This window comes from Chrysochloris asiatica, unplaced genomic scaffold (assembly GCF_000296735.1).
Source record: "Chrysochloris asiatica unplaced genomic scaffold, ChrAsi1.0 scaffold00168, whole genome shotgun sequence".
Classification (NCBI taxonomy): Eukaryota; Metazoa; Chordata; class Mammalia; order Afrosoricida; family Chrysochloridae; genus Chrysochloris; species Chrysochloris asiatica.
Genome location: NW_006408686.1, coordinates 3,221,985 through 3,237,099, shown reverse-complemented (window position 1 = coordinate 3,237,099; position 15,115 = coordinate 3,221,985). Strand labels below are relative to the sequence as shown.

Sequence of the window (15,115 nt, the reverse complement as noted above, 5' to 3'; positions counted from 1 at the left end):
CTATACAGGGTGGCTATGAGTTGGAACCGACTCTATGGCACTAAACAATGACAACAATCTTTATAGAAGGAGGCTGTCACATCTTTCTTTTGCACAGTAGCTAGTGGGTTTGAATGGTCGAACTTTTGGTTACCGGCTGAGCGCTTAACCACTGCGTGACCCAGGCTTCTGGGACCAAGCAAGGGCCTACATAATCTTTACTTTTATATTGTCTTGGAATGTGGGTACAGTTGAAAATATAAATCATCCTGCAGAACCATCTACTGAACCTTCTCCTTCCTTATCTTTACCTTCCCTTCCCTATTAAAGGGGCCCTTCAGTGGCATATACTCTGGTCAACTACAGGAGCCCAGAGTATGGATTACGATTTTGGCACGGTGCATGTATACTTCCACTTTTCAGCCAATGAGGTCACTGTTGCGCATGCGGCTGGAAATAAGTGGGCGGGGAAGTCTCTCTTGGCAGAGGGGTGGGGTTGGGCGCTGCGCAGTCCTCCCAGGGCTGCTCTAGGCAGCTACGCCGCGACTTCTCGCCTCCTCTCCAGCGGCCTTCCAGTTGCGGACGCTTGGTCCTGACTCCCGTTCCTTCCCAGTGGGTCTTCTTGGGGCCGCTCTGCCCTGCGCGTCCCCTCATCTCTCTGATCTGGCCCATCCGGCTCCGGGAGGGAGGCGAGGGTGGGTGAGCAAACGAGTACGTCCATGGGGTCCGGGACCCAAGCCCCTGAAAGCGGGCTCCGCCCCCGGCACCCATTTGTGCCCCGCCTTCGGCTGGAGGGGCCCGTCCGGGACCGTCTGGGCCTGGCCAGTTCGAGTCCGCATCGCCTCCTCTGCCCAGTGCATGGAGGCCCCCGCCGGGCTATAAAGCCCTATGTCTCTAGGGAGCCCACCCATGTATAAGGGCCATTTCGGCCCGAAGGGGCAGGCCTGCGTCTCTAGCTGCTGAGCATAGTTTATAGGATCTCTGCCAATCTATGGGGTCCTGTGATTACTGAGAACTTTCACGATCCCTAGAGCCCAGCCCCGTCAATTGCGACCCTATTTATAGAGCCTTCCCTGGGTCTATAGAGCGTGCCCCTCGGCTTCCAGAATCTGTCGACAGCAGCTTGTCACTTGGCAGAGACGGCGTCTCTTAGACTTATCCAAGTCTACAAAGGCTTGCTTTCTCTATAGAGATTGAACTTGCAGGGTCTCACCCCAGGTTGGGGGCGTTCCTCTGTGGGGTTTGTTTCTAAGGGTTGGTGCAGGAGGTGCCATGGCCCTGGGCCTGCCTCTGGCTGGATTGCTGGCCCTGGTCTTGACCGCCATGGGGCCACTCTCCCCGGGGGCCAGGGCAGGGGACTGCAAGGGGCAGCGGCAGGTACTTCGGGATGCGCCAGGCTTCGTGACGGATGGTGCGGGCAACTACAGTGTCAATGGCAACTGTGAGTGGCTCATCGAGGGTGAGTACGGCCTTCTGGATCATTCACTCATTCATTCATGCACACATTCATTCACTCAGCATATTCCTCTAGTGGGCTTCTGGGCCAGACCTTTTGCTCCAAAAGACTGGACACAAGGGTTACAACCAATCTAAGTTTTGCTCTGTAGGGCCATGATGTCTGGTGGAGGAGACTGACCCAGACCCAGGGGCTGCCATGATGGGTATTCTGAACGGTTGCGAGAAACTCAAAACTCTGAGGCCATCCACCCAGCTTTAAACTCGGGCTCTAGTACTTATTACCACTGTGACTAGGCAAGCAATTTTCCTTCCTTGAGCATCAGTTGCCCTCCCCCAGTGAAGATGATAATATCTCATAAGGCTGTTAGGCTTAAACAAGACCAAGTATTTTAGCACGCCTGGCACATAATACATCACAACTGTAGTTAGTTGCCGTCTAGTCGGTTCTGACTCATAGCAGCCCTAATTACATCAGAACAAAATACTGTCTCGTCGTACTCCATCCTCTGCTTGAGTCCATTGTTGCCGCCACTGTGTCTTTTGAGTGCTGTCCAACCTGAGGGGCTCATTTTCTGGCACTGCATCAGAGACATTGATCCGCTGCCATCCATAAGGTTTTCACTGGCTGATTTTTTCTGAAGTAGATTACCAAGTCCTTCTTCCCAGTATGTCTTAGTCTGGAAACTCTGCTGAAACCTGTCTACCTTGCTGGCATTTGCAATACTGGTTGAATAGCTTCCAGCATCGCATTGACACATGCTGACAGCATCTGACAAGCTGACAGATGAATGGTGGGGCATATAGTCAGGGCTTAGTAAATGGGGTTAGGGTTATTACTGTTGGGATGTTTAAGTATTTAAGTGACAGTACCTTTTCAGACGTTAATGTGCCAGATGTATTTGTCACTGGGACCTAGAAGACACCGGACAATACAATAGTTGGTCCTGTATAGATTGGGAAAAACAATATTTTGCAGAACTCAAACTCATATTAAAAAAAAAAAAAAGCCAGGCAAACTGGAAAAGTACAGACTACACTCCCAGAGACTATTGCCCTGAGACACTCTTTAAACCTAGACCTCAGCCTATCCCCTAAAATCACCTTTTTGCAAAATAACAGGGTGTGGTTATGTGGCATGGAGTCAGTTCTGACTCATAGTGACCCTGTGTAGGGTTTCCAAGGCTGTAGATCATTATGGGAGCAGAAAGCCTCATCTTTCTCCCATGGGATGGCAGGTGGATTCAAACTAGAACTCACTACGTTACCAAGGCTCCTTAGTGAAATAGCAGTTCTAGTACTGTTAAGTGTTGTTGAGTTGGTTCCAATTCACAGCCACCCAGTATAGGGTTTCTGAGACTTTTAAGTCACCAACAGAGCAGAAGGCCTCTGTCTTTCTCCCAGGGAGTGGCTGGTGGGCTCAAACTGCTGACCTAGTGAAATAGCAGAGTAGCACACAAAATAAAAGCTAGTCCCCATAAGATCAGTGCACGACTTTAGAAGCTTTAGTATGAGAGCAACAGGTCAACAGTTGTTTAAAAGCAAAGATGAGAAGCTAAGGGGACAGGAAACTAGAGGACTAGAAAGGAAACATCAGACTGAACACAAGGAAAGATTGACACATTGTAACAAATGTAACGAAGGTCACCAAACACTTTATATGGAAGCTATCAAATGGGAACCTAACTTGCTGTGTAAACATTCATCAGAAAACTCAGTAAAATATTAAAAAACAAATGAACACAAACCGTACCAGTGACAGACCTAAGTGGCCAGTGCAGATACAGAGGTCTGTGGGAGTCTCCAGGAGGTCCCTGACTTGGAGGAGGGTAGGGAGCAGAGGCCCTGTCTGAGCTGAGACCTTCAGGGTTAATAAAAATTACCTTGGAGCCCGGGCTGTACAGCAACTGTGTATAGCACCAAGCTGTGAACCACAAGGTTGGCGGATCTAGCCCACCAGCCACTCCTCAGGAAAAAGATGAGGTTTTCTGCTTTCGCAAAGATTTGCAGCCTCAGAAACCCTATATAGGGTTGTTCTGGCACTTAATAATCCAGGAATGCAGGCAACACAGTGGTTAAGTGCTCAGCTGATAACGCAAAGAACGGCATTTTGAACACCTTCTCTTTGAGAGAAAGATGAGTCGAGTTCTGCAGAGGTGACCGCTTTGGAAACCCTATTGCTATAACTACTATCACTGCCATCAGGTCCATTGCGATTCTTAGAAACCTACAGGGCAGAGTGGAACTGCTCCGTGGGGTTTCTGTGACTGAAAATCTTTACGGGAGCAGACTGCGTCATCTTTCTCCTGGGGAGCGACTTGTGATAATCCTGTAGTACGGTTTTGTACTGTCCTATTACAGACTGCAGGCTTTGGTATAGGTTACACTTCAATTTAAAGAAAACAAATATCCTTACCCCTGGACCAATAAATAACATGGTGATAAATGGAGAAAAGATTCAAGTTGTTAAAGGCTTCATTTTGCCTGGATCTATAACCAACACTCATGGAAGCCGCAGTCAAGAGCTGAACCAACGTATTGCATTAGGTGAACCTGCTGCATAAGACCTCTTTAGTGTTCAAGAGCAAAGACGTCAGTTTGAGGACTAAAGTGTGCCTGACCCAAGCCATGGTGTTTTCAATAGTCTCATATGCATGTGAAAATTAGACAATGCATGAGCCAGACTGTAGAAGAATGGATTCATTTGAATTACGGTGTTGGAGAAGAGTTTTAAAAGTACTGTGGACTGCCAGAAAAACAAACAAATCTGTGTTGAAAGAAGCACAGCTAGAATGCTCTTTAGAAGCCAGGATGGTGAGACTTCGTCTCTCATACATTGGACATGTTATCAGCAGGGACCAGTCTCTGGAGAAGGACATTATGTTTGGTAAAGTGAAGGGTTGGAGAAAAAGAGGAAGACCCCCAAGGAGGTGGATTATCACAATGGCAGCAGCAGTGGGTTCAGTTGTAACAACAGTTGTGAGGATGGTCCAGCATTGGGCATTGGTTCACTCTGTTGTGCCTAGGGCCTCTATGAGTTGTAACTGACTCAATGGCACCCAACAACAACATTCCGTCCTGTAAGTTTGCCCTGAGTTGTAATCGACTCTGCGGCAATGGGCTTGGTATATAAAGGAGAAGGAGGAGGAGGAAGAGCATTCCGGGACGAAGGAGCAGCCTTTGTGAAGACCCTGAGTGCAGAGAGAGCCTGGTATACTTGATCTGGTGAGGAGAGGGAACTGTGTTCAGTTCACGTCTGTCTCTCCAGGATCAAGCATCTCCCTTCCTTAATGTCTCTTTCTCAGTTAGGTGTGTTTCCATCCGCTCACGTTTATGGATGGATGATGCTTTGTACCCAGCCATATGCTGGACCGGGTGAGGTGCTGCCAACGGTGTCAGTCTTAGCCTCAGTCCGCCCTTGTGGGCTCCAGTCCAGCGCGAGAGAGAGCCTCACTGCTAGGAGGTTGGGAAGCCCAAGGCAGGCCCCGATCTAGCCTGGGCTATGTCTGAGCCCAGACCAGGGGCATATGGAAGGGGGAGCAGAAGAGTTTTCTAGGCAAGAAGAATCCTTGCAAAAACCTGGAAGGAAGAGAGTGTGCTGTTTTCAAAGAACTGGAAACCCAGCATGCTAGAACACGGAATGCAAGAGGATACCCAGTGAGCCGGAGGCTCGAGGGGTCAGGAAGAGCTAGAGGATGGATGTAGGACCCTGTGATTTTGAATTGTACTTTGAGAACAGTAGGAAGAAAGGGAGGCCTTGGTGCAGCAGAGGTAGGAAGTGGACCCCAAGGAGATGTAGGGGTGTCCCAGACGAGGCTGGAGGAGTGACAAGACCTGGCTTGTGTGGTGCCTTCCTAGTTAGGCTGTAGAACGTGGGTTTGATCTGGGGATAGTGGGAACCATGGAAGTGTTTTGAGCAGGAGAAGGATATGATTTGATTTCTGTTTCAGAAGATCTCTCTGGCTTCTTTGCGAGTTATGGGCCAAGGAGTGTGTCTCACTGGAGGCCATTCCTGGCAGGATGAGCATGAGAAGTGGTGATGGATCATGGAGGGGTGTGTGGTGGGGGCGGAGGGCGGGGGTGCCTAAATCATTCTCTGGCCTTGAGGAGCCTCATGCTGGTGAGAGAGAGATGATTGGACACACAGAGACACAGCCTCCAGCATGTTGAGGGCCTGAGGCAGAGTGGTGGGGTGCAGGAGCTGGGTAGAGGTACCGGAGGGAGGGAAGGGCCTCGCTGGGGACCACAGAGCAGCATTCACTGGAGCAGGGTTCTGAAGTACATATTTGTTGTTGTGTGCCGTGGAGTCTGTTCTGACTCATAGCGACCCTGTGCAGGGTTTCCGAGGCTGTAAATCTTTATGGGAGCAGGAAGTATCATCTTTCTCCCTCGGAACAGCTGGTAGTTTCGAACTGCTGACTTTAAGGTTCGCAGCCCAATTCGTAACCACTACGCTACCAGAGAAGTATATATAGGAATTTCAAACTCAAACTTACTGCCATCGAGTCAGTTCCAATTCATGACCACCCTGTATAGGGTTTCCAAGGCTGTACATTTTTGTGTACAGCCTCATCTTTCTCCTGCAGAGCAGCTGATGGGTTTGAACTGTTGACCTTGCTGTTAGCAGTCCCATGCTTATCCCACAGTGCCACCCGGACTCCTTTGTTGTTGTTGTTGTTGAGTGTTGCTGAGTTGGTTCTGACACCTAGCTACCCTGAATAGGATTTCTGAGCCTGTAAAACCACATCTGAGCCGAAAACCTCATCTTGCTCCTGCAGAGAGACTGGTAGGTGTGACTCACTGACTGTGGTTCATAGTCCAGTGCTTACACCGCAGAGCCACTGTGCTTCCCCCAGCTCCTTTCCTGGGTAGGAAAAGGGGCTGGTCTCTCTGAAGACACTAGAGGGGCCGGTATTTCTTAGGATCCATCTTTGAGTTTGTTGGATCTGACTGGACTGGTGGCCAGGGCTGAGGAGGAGCCAAAGGTAGAGGAAGAAGGCCCTTGAATGTCACACAGAGCAATGTGGCCTTTCTCTCAATGTGGCTGGGGAGCCACAGAAGGATTTGGGGCAGGAATGAGGCATCTTTGCCAGGTTGGGCCTGGGGTGGCTGGAGACTGTGTGCTGAGCTCTGATCTGAGGCCAATTCTGAGACAGGTGGGGAGGCAGGGACAGCACCCAGAGATTCCTGGGAAGTTTTATCCGTGAGGCTTGGGGACCAGCTGGATATGAATCAGGAGCCCCCTGACCTCCTATCCTTTTCAGTGCCTGCCACCTCTAAGAACCAGCATGTTACCCCATTTGCTGAAACAAGAAGCAACCACCCCCCTTGTGCACTATGTTGATGCTTCATTGTATGCATCCTGGGTCATGTGGAACAGAAGTGTTTGGAGTCAGATCTCTGGCTGGCTAGAATGGGGGCTTGTTGGGGGTGGGTGGAAACTGGAGACCTTGAGCCTTGAGTTTGGGAAAGAGTGTGGGGAAGGAAGGCAGATGGTGAGTCTATCTCCAGCAGGCACTTGTGATTCTGGGAGCAGAACTTTGTAGTATGGCTGAGATCCCTGGCACGGTGGTTGCTTCACCTGGCTGAATGGTTCTGCATTCTCTGGCCTGTGGGTTCTTAGAGCCCAGGGGGAAGCTGCTGAGGTCAGTGTTCTTTCTCAGTGGTTCTCTTCATCCCTCCAGTCAGCATCTCCAGAAGCCTTGCTCAGGGTCACAGAACCCTGGTGGTGCCGTGGGTTAGGGCGTTGGACTGCTGACTGCAGGTTGGTGGGAGACAGATGAGACTTTAGGGTCTATAGGAGAAACATTGTTTGCTCCAGTAAAGGTTTACAGTCTCAGAAACCCTATGTACAGTCACTGTGGGTCAGAATCAACTCGGTGGCAGTAGGTTTGGTTTGCTTAGGAACAGGCCTTGTGCTGAGTAATGCAAAATGAATCAGGCCCAGACTCTGCTCTGAGAGCCTCCCACAGCTGTAGGGAGAGACAGGCTTGGATACAGATGACCCGTGCTCAGAAAAATAAGTGTTATGCTGGGATCTGGGAACCCGGAAGAGGGGCCCTAATGCAGCTAAGAGGCATCAGGGAAGGCTTCCTGGAGGAGATGGGGAAGCCTGCTGTGGGAAGAGACAATCTACAAAGGGGTTTCAAAAAGTTCATGGAAAAATTCCCTTTTATTTCCATTTTTCCACAAATTTGTTGAGGACTAAGGTGTGCCTGACCTAAGGCATTTTCAGTAGCTCCATATGCATATGAATGTTGGACAGTGAATAAGGAAGACCATAGAAGAATTGATTCATTTGAGTTATGGTGTTGGAGAATTATTTTTAAAGTACCATGGACTTCCAGAAGGACAAACAGGTCTCTCTGTTGGAAGTACAGCCAGAGTGCTCCTTAGAAGCCAAGATGGCCAGACTTGGTCTCTCATACTTCAGACATATTATCAGGAGAGACCAGTCCCTGGAGAAGGACATCATGCTTGGTAAAGTGGAGGGTCACTTAAAAAGAGGAAGATCCCCCAATAAGATGGATGGGTACAGTGGAAACAGCAATGGGCTCAAGTGTGACCACAATTGTGAGGCTGGCACAGAACAGGGCAGTATTTCCTTCTGGTGTGCATAGGGTTACTATGAGTTGGAACCAACTTGGTGCACCCAACAACAGCACCAACAGGGCTAAGCATTGGGCTGCTAACCGCAAGGTGCTCAGTTCAAACTCAGCAGCCGCTGTCTGCTCCCGTAAAGCCTGACAGTCTCGGAACCCCAAAGAGCAGTCATGCTCATCGTGTAGGCTTGTTGGGAGTTAGAATCCACTCGACAGTAGCCGGTTTAGAGGCAGAAGCTTGCACAAGGTCCAGGTTCCTGTTGCGCTTCAGACAGTTCAGTGATAAAAGATGAGGGCAGGCTCAGATGCAGTGTTGGGGGGCCATGGAGGGACCTTTAGTAGGGGAGGGACAGGGTTGACTGTTGAGCTGGGAAGCTCCACAGGGACCCATGGGTAAGGCAGGACTGGAGGCTGGGAGTTGGACTCAGAGACCCTAGAGGATGAAGCCTAGGTCTGGGCTGTGGGCCAACATATTTATTGAATCCTCAGGTTCCAATTTCATCATCTCATAGATCTCTACCCCAGACTTGGGGGGTGGGGAGAATCATCCCTATTTTACAGTCCAGGACTCCTGGTGTGGCGCTGTAGAATCAGCAATGAACTGCAAACCGCAAGGTTGGCAGTTCAAGCCTACCGGCTGCTCCTTGGAAACCCTATACAGGGTCACTGTGAGTCAGAATTGACTCGATGGCACTTAACAACAACAACAGTAGTCAAGGAAACCAAGGCCCAAGCCCACACCCCTAGCGAGTGGGGGGAAGCCCTCTGCTACCCAAAGGATAGTGCTGAGGACCATGGGGGAGGGGCTGACCCAGGGTCTTCTAGCAGGTCAGGGTGGGAGCTGGAAACCAGATGTCCTAGTACGTTCCTGTTCTCCCCCCCCGCCCCCCCCCACACACAGTGTGGAATGTGGGATGAGAGAATGTTCCCGAACTAGGATCTAGCAGAGAGCAGGAGGAGTGGTGGTGCTTCTGACTTGGCTTGTATTGTCACCTGTCAGGTCTCTGCAGTCAGATGCCATCGGCTGACGTGGCAGTCACTTGAAGGTTCTACCTGGGACCGTTGTCCAAGAAAGCTTGTGCCCAGGACTGGTAGTTGAAGCTGGACTCTCTCCAGGGTCTCTCATGTACCCCTGGCTTCTCATAGCACAACAGCTGTGTTCTGAGAATATGCTTCCCAGGAGACGCAGGTGCCTTGGAAGGCCAAGAATGCCACCTCCTTGGCTTTTTATGGGCCAAGCACATTTCTCAGGCCATCCCAGATATAAGTGGCATAGAATTAGGTTTCATCTCTGAATGGGAGGAGGGGCCTAGAATTCTTAATCTACCACCATACCACTCTATCCCCATTCAACAGATGAGGAAACAGATTCAGAGAGATTAGGTAACTTGCCCAAGGTAATACAGCTAATGTACCAAGTAAGAGAAAGAGTCAACATTTGAGTCCAGGCAGTTAGGCCTTAGAATCCATGCCCGCAACCACTTCTGCTAAACAAAGCAAGGAGACTCTTGGTGGGGGTAAGGGGGGGACTGTGACCTCCATGATAAGGTCTTTTTCCAAGAGAACTCTTCCTTCAGAGCTCGGTTTGTCCTGGAACAGGGGACCCACACAAGCCCCTTTCTATCTGGGGAGCATGCCTCTCTGAGGAGAGGTAAACCAACAGAATGAGGAAATCATCGGACAATATCATTAATATCACATGCAAGTAAAATTTTACTAAAGATAATTTAAAATGGACTGAAACAGAACATTAACAGGGAACCGCCAATGGTTCAAGCAGGATTCAGATGAGGATGTAGAACAAAGGCTATCATTGCTGACATCAGGTGGATGTTGGCTGAAAGCAGAGAACACCAGATAGATGTTTACCTGTGCTTTATTGACTACACAAAAGCTTTCCAACTGTGTGGATCACGGTAAGCTGTGGGTCAGTAACACTGGGAAGAATGGGAATTCCAGAACACTTAATTGTGCTCATAAGGAACCTGTACACAGACCTAGAGGCAGTCATTGGAACAGAACAAGGGGACGCTGAATGGTTTAAAATCAGGAAGGATGTACCCCAGGGTTCTATTCTTTCACCGTATTTACTTAGTCTGTATGCTGAGCAAATCATGCAAGAAGCTGGATTATATGAAGAAGAATGTGGCATCAGGATTGGAGGAAGACTCATTAATGATCTGTGATATGTAGATGATTTAACTTTGCTTGCTGAAAGTGGAAAAGTACTCCAAATAATTAATGAAGAAGATCGAAGACCACAGCCTTCGGTATGGGTTGCACCTCCATTTAAGGAAAAAAAAAATCCTCATCACTGGACCAATAAATAACATCTTGATAAATGGAGAAAAGATTGAAGTTGTCAAAGACATTTTGCTTGGATCCATAATCAATACTCATGGAAATAGCAGTCAAGAAATCAAACGATGCAAATCTGCTGCAGAAGACCTCTTTAAAGTGTTCAAAAACATACAGGTATGTCAGTTTGAGTACTAAGGTGTACCTGACCCAAACCATGGTATTTTCAATCACCTCATATGCATGTGAAAGTTGGACAATGACTAAGAAAGGCCGTAAAAGAACTCATGCATTTAAATTATGGCGTTGGAGAAGAATATTAAAAGTACCATGGACTGCCAGAAAAGCAAACACATCGGTGTTGGAAGAAGCACAGCCAGAATTCTCCTTAGAAGTCAGGATGGCGAGACGTCGTCTCTCATACTTTGGGCATGTTATCAGGAGGGACCAGTCCTGGAGAAGGACATCCCACTTGGTCAGTGAAAAAGAGGAAGATCCTCAAGAGGCTAGATTGGCCCAGTGGCAACAGTAATGGGCTCAAGCGTAACACTTGTGAGCATGGCTCAGCATCTGGCAGTATTTTGTTCTGTTGTACATAGAGTCATTATGGGTTGGAGCCAACTCGATAGCACCTAACAGCAACAACCACAACGACAACATGCCTCTCTGTCAGGGCCTGGCCCCTGAGCCTCATGCCTGGGCACAGCTGAGGCTTGAGCATAGTTGGAAAGGACTGGGCATCAGAAACTTGGTGGCTTCCACTCTAGAGGTGACTGTTAGGGTGGTGTCTCCTCTCTCAGCACTTGGTTTTCCCAGTGAGCAGGGGGACGTGTTTATTTGGCCTCGGGGGTCCTGTCCAGGCCAGGCCTGTAAGTCTACTTCCGGGCCTCCGTCCCTTTTACTGAGCTCCCTGGGCTGGGAGCTGGGCTCTGTCTCCCAGTCAGACTGGCAGCAGGACCGGGGGGTCTGTGGGAAGGCTGTGTGGAGGTCCGGGGAGAAGAAGGTCCAGCTGTGAGCCAGCCCCTGTTCTGGCCTCCCAGCCCCAAGCCCCCGGCACCGGATCCTCCTGGACTTCCTTTTCCTGGACACAGAGTGCACCTACGACTACCTGTTCGTGTATGACGGTGACTCGCCCCGTGGGCCCCTGCTGGCCAGTCTGAGTGGGAGCACCCGGCCTCCCCCCATCGAGGCTTCCTCGGGCAAGGTTGGTGAGCGGTCAGCTGGGTCGGGGGAGGACAGGTGGGGGCATGGGGAAGAGGCCCTGCCCACCTTGTACCTGTAGATGCTGCTGCACCTCTTCAGCGACGCCAACTACAACCTGCTGGGCTTCAACGCCTCCTTCCGCTTCTCGCTTTGCCTGGGGGGCTGCCAGACCCACGGGCAGTGCCGGCCCCCAGGCGTGTGCATCTGTGAGCCGGGCTGGGGCGGCCCTGACTGCAGCCAGCAAGAGTGCTCTGTCTACTGTGGCAGCCATGGTACCTGTGCCTCGGTGAGCCTGTCCCCAGTCCTGTCCCCTGAGTGACCACTGTCTCTGCTTGCCCTCCAGACACCACCCTCTCTGTCCCCTGAGTGACCGTAGTCTCTGCTCGTTCCCCAGACACCACCCTCTCTGTCCCCTGAGTGACCGTAGTCTCTGCTCGTTCCCCAGACACCACACTCTCTGGGTCCATACCTCTCTAAGGACCAGGACCCCCACCTTCCCACCACTCCCATAGCACCCCAGAGAGCCTGCTCATCCACAATACTGCCCTCTCCTTCCAGATCCTACCCCTACCTGTTACTCTAAGCCCACCCACCCTTACCTGTGACTCTCCCCTGCCTAAGACCCTCCTGTCCTCATTGGTGACCCCGCCTCTCATCTGAGTGAACCCCCACTTCCTTCCTCTTGCCTCGCCCAGCCTCAGCCTCTCTAGCTGGTCTTAAGGCCCCTGCTGTAACTTCTGACCTTTGGCCCCCAGCCTTGTATCCAAGTGATCCACATCCTGGGCCTGAATGATACCCTAGGTCTGTGCTCTTTCAGCCTATGCCGAACCCGGGACACTAAGTCTCTCTCCTCTCCAACCCATCTTCTGTTTCCCTTTTTCTCTCTTTCTCTTTTTTTTCTGTTGATCTCTGGGTTTGTCTTTTTGTCTCCAACTCTGCCTCCCACTGCTGTGTGTCTTGCCCGTTTCTTCATTCCTCTGTCTGTCTGTCTGTCTGTCTACCTCTTCCTTTCTGTCACCACCTTTCCCTTCTGCTTTTCTCTCATCTCTTTTAACATTCTCTCCCTTCCCATTGGGCTCTCTGCTCCCTTTCTGCTCCTGTTTGTCTGACCCCCGATTCTGTCTCTCTCCCTGTGTTTGTGCTCCCGGCTCCCCCTAGCCTCTGGGACCTTGCCTCTGTGAGCCTGGCTTCCTGGGACATGCCTGTGACCTGCACCTGTGGGAGAATCAGGGGGCTGGCTGGTGGCACAACGTGAGTGCTGGGGACCCTGACTTCTCTGCCCGAGTTGGGGCAGCTGGTGCCTTCCTGTCCCCTCCAGGGCTGTTGGCTGTTTTTGGAGGTGAGCAGATGGGGGAGCATCTGGGACCTGGAGGCGGGGTAGCCTGTGGCCAGGACTTGAGACTATCCATCCTCCACAGGTCAGGATCTCAACAATGCTCTGGGCGACCTTGTCCTATACAACTTCTCCTCCAATAGCTGGGAGCGCTGGGACCTCAGTCCTGCCCCGGTAGGAAGCCCCACCCCCACCCGGCTGTCTTCTCTGTGCCAAATCAGACAGAGTGACCCTTCCTGTCCCTGCACAGCTCAGTACGGCCACACTGCTTTTCCGTGTCCACCTCTCCGCTCTGATTTTCTTCTTCTCCCCCCTCGCTCATGTGAAGATTGAGTCTTGGAAGTCCTAGGGGGCATTTCTGCTTGGTCCTGCAGGGTCGCTGTGGGTCGGCATCACCGACTTGACAACAGTGCAGTTGCCTTTGGTTCTGGTTTCTTTTGTCTCGTTTTCTACAGCTTCTCTTTCTGTGTCTCCTGTCTCTCTCATCCATCTCTGTTTCTGTCTCTGCGTCTTGGTCCCCTGGGGCCAGTATCTCATTCTGTTTTTGTCTCTCTGACATTTCTCCTGTGTCTGTCTTCCTTCACCTTCTCTTACTCTTTTTTTAAAAAAAACAACAACTTCATATTGTGAATTGAGTGAAGGTTTACAGAGCAGATCATCAATTTTCATTCAGCAAATCATATACTTGGTTTCGTTACGATGATTGCAGTCCCTTCCTCTACTCACTGTAACTCTCGCATTCCTCCCCTTGTCTTCGGCTACCTTCAGCTTCCCTCTGCAGACCTCCCTCTTGTTGAATGTTGCCTTTCTCCTCACCCACGTTAATGCATGTCTGCCCTGTAGCTCGTGAATAATTTTCCCTTCCCTCTCACCCCTGGTAGCCATCATGGAATGTTTCTTTTATCTTTACTTGTGGATCCTTGTGTCTGCCCCTCTTCTTTTCTCACCGTGTGGCTCTGCCTTGATTTCTCTGTCTCTCTGGGTGTCTCCTCCATCTTTCTCCCTCAGCGTCTCTCTGTCTGTCTTTGGCTCTCTCTCTCTATCTGGTACCCTCTCCATCCTTGTCTCCTTGTCTCTTCCTCACAGGCTGCCCGTCACTCCCACGTGGCCGTGGCCTGGGCTGGCTCCCTGGTGCTGATGGGTGGTGAACTGGCTGACGGTTCCCTCACCAATGACGTGTGGGCCTTTAACCCACTAGGTGGGGGCCACTGGGAGCTCTTGGCACCACCCGCCTCCAACTCCTTGGGACCCCCAGGCCTGGCCGGCCATGCAGCAGCCCTCGTGGATAACACCTGGCTCTATGTGTCTGGTGGCCGTACCCAGCATGACCTCTTCTCCTCTGGCCTCTTCCGTTTCCGCCTCGATGGTGCCAGTGGAGGCCTCTGGGAGCAGGTGATCCCAATGGGTGGGCGACCTCCTGCCGCCACTGGTCACTCCATGGTGTTCCATGCTCCCTCCCGTGCCCTGCTTGTCCATGGGGGACACCGGCCCTCCACTGCCAGGTGAGTGAGTGTCCTGCTCCATATCCCCGTAGGGCTGGGCTGGGCCGGGCCTGATATGTTGGGCCTGACAGCCCTGCTCTGGTCTTCACCCACCAACAGATACCACTCCGTGGTCGATTCCCCTGTTTATTTATTCACCAGTCTACTCACTCATTTTCTAACTTTTTTTTTCCAGTTTGATTGTTTTCAGTGAAGGTTTACACAGGAATTTCCATTCTCTTAAGTTGTGCAGTGACACTCATTACGTTTTCTCTGCACGTGAAACATCCTTAGGATTTCTGTTTCATTCGCCTATCTTTTGTTCGATCTCTTGTTTCCCTATACACACCCAGTCACCCAGCCATTGACACGCCTGTCTGGTGGTAATTTACAGGCCTTGCTAAATTATGAAGGGAAGTAACCCAGAGATGAGTCAGGCCCAGTCCTGTACCCAGAGAACTTCTAGCTCAGAGAGAGTCAGAGATCCAGACTTGACCCTGGGTGAGCCCACCATTCCTGAAAGCCCTTCCTGCTCTGAGCTCCCCTGCCCCTCCTACAGGTTTTCTGTGCGTGTGAACTCCACTGAGCTCTTCCACGTGGATCGGCGTGTGTGGGCCACCCTGAAGGGCCGGGATGGGCTTCAGGGCCCAAGGGAGAGAGCCTTCCACACAGCCAGTGTCTTGGGCAACTACATGGTGGTCTATGGTGAGGAGCTCCCCGTGCTGATCCCACCTGCCTACCTGACCTTGAGCTGAGACTTCCTG

At 51.0% G+C, this 15,115-nt stretch overlaps 1 protein-coding gene across 1 annotated transcript in view; it reads left to right on the top strand.

Annotated features, from left to right (window-relative positions):
• Window positions 1-1,251: 1,251 nt before the first annotated feature.
• Window positions 1,252-15,115, top strand: part of MEGF8 (multiple EGF-like-domains 8) — a 52,518-nt gene continuing 38,654 nt past the window's right edge. The window contains 7 exon segments of the mRNA XM_006871511.1: window positions 1,252-1,438; window positions 11,375-11,538; window positions 11,617-11,823; window positions 12,696-12,876; window positions 12,956-13,044; window positions 13,957-14,372; window positions 14,911-15,056. Coding sequence (XP_006871573.1) covers window positions 1,252-1,438; window positions 11,375-11,538; window positions 11,617-11,823; window positions 12,696-12,876; window positions 12,956-13,044; window positions 13,957-14,372; window positions 14,911-15,056 — 1,390 coding nt within the window.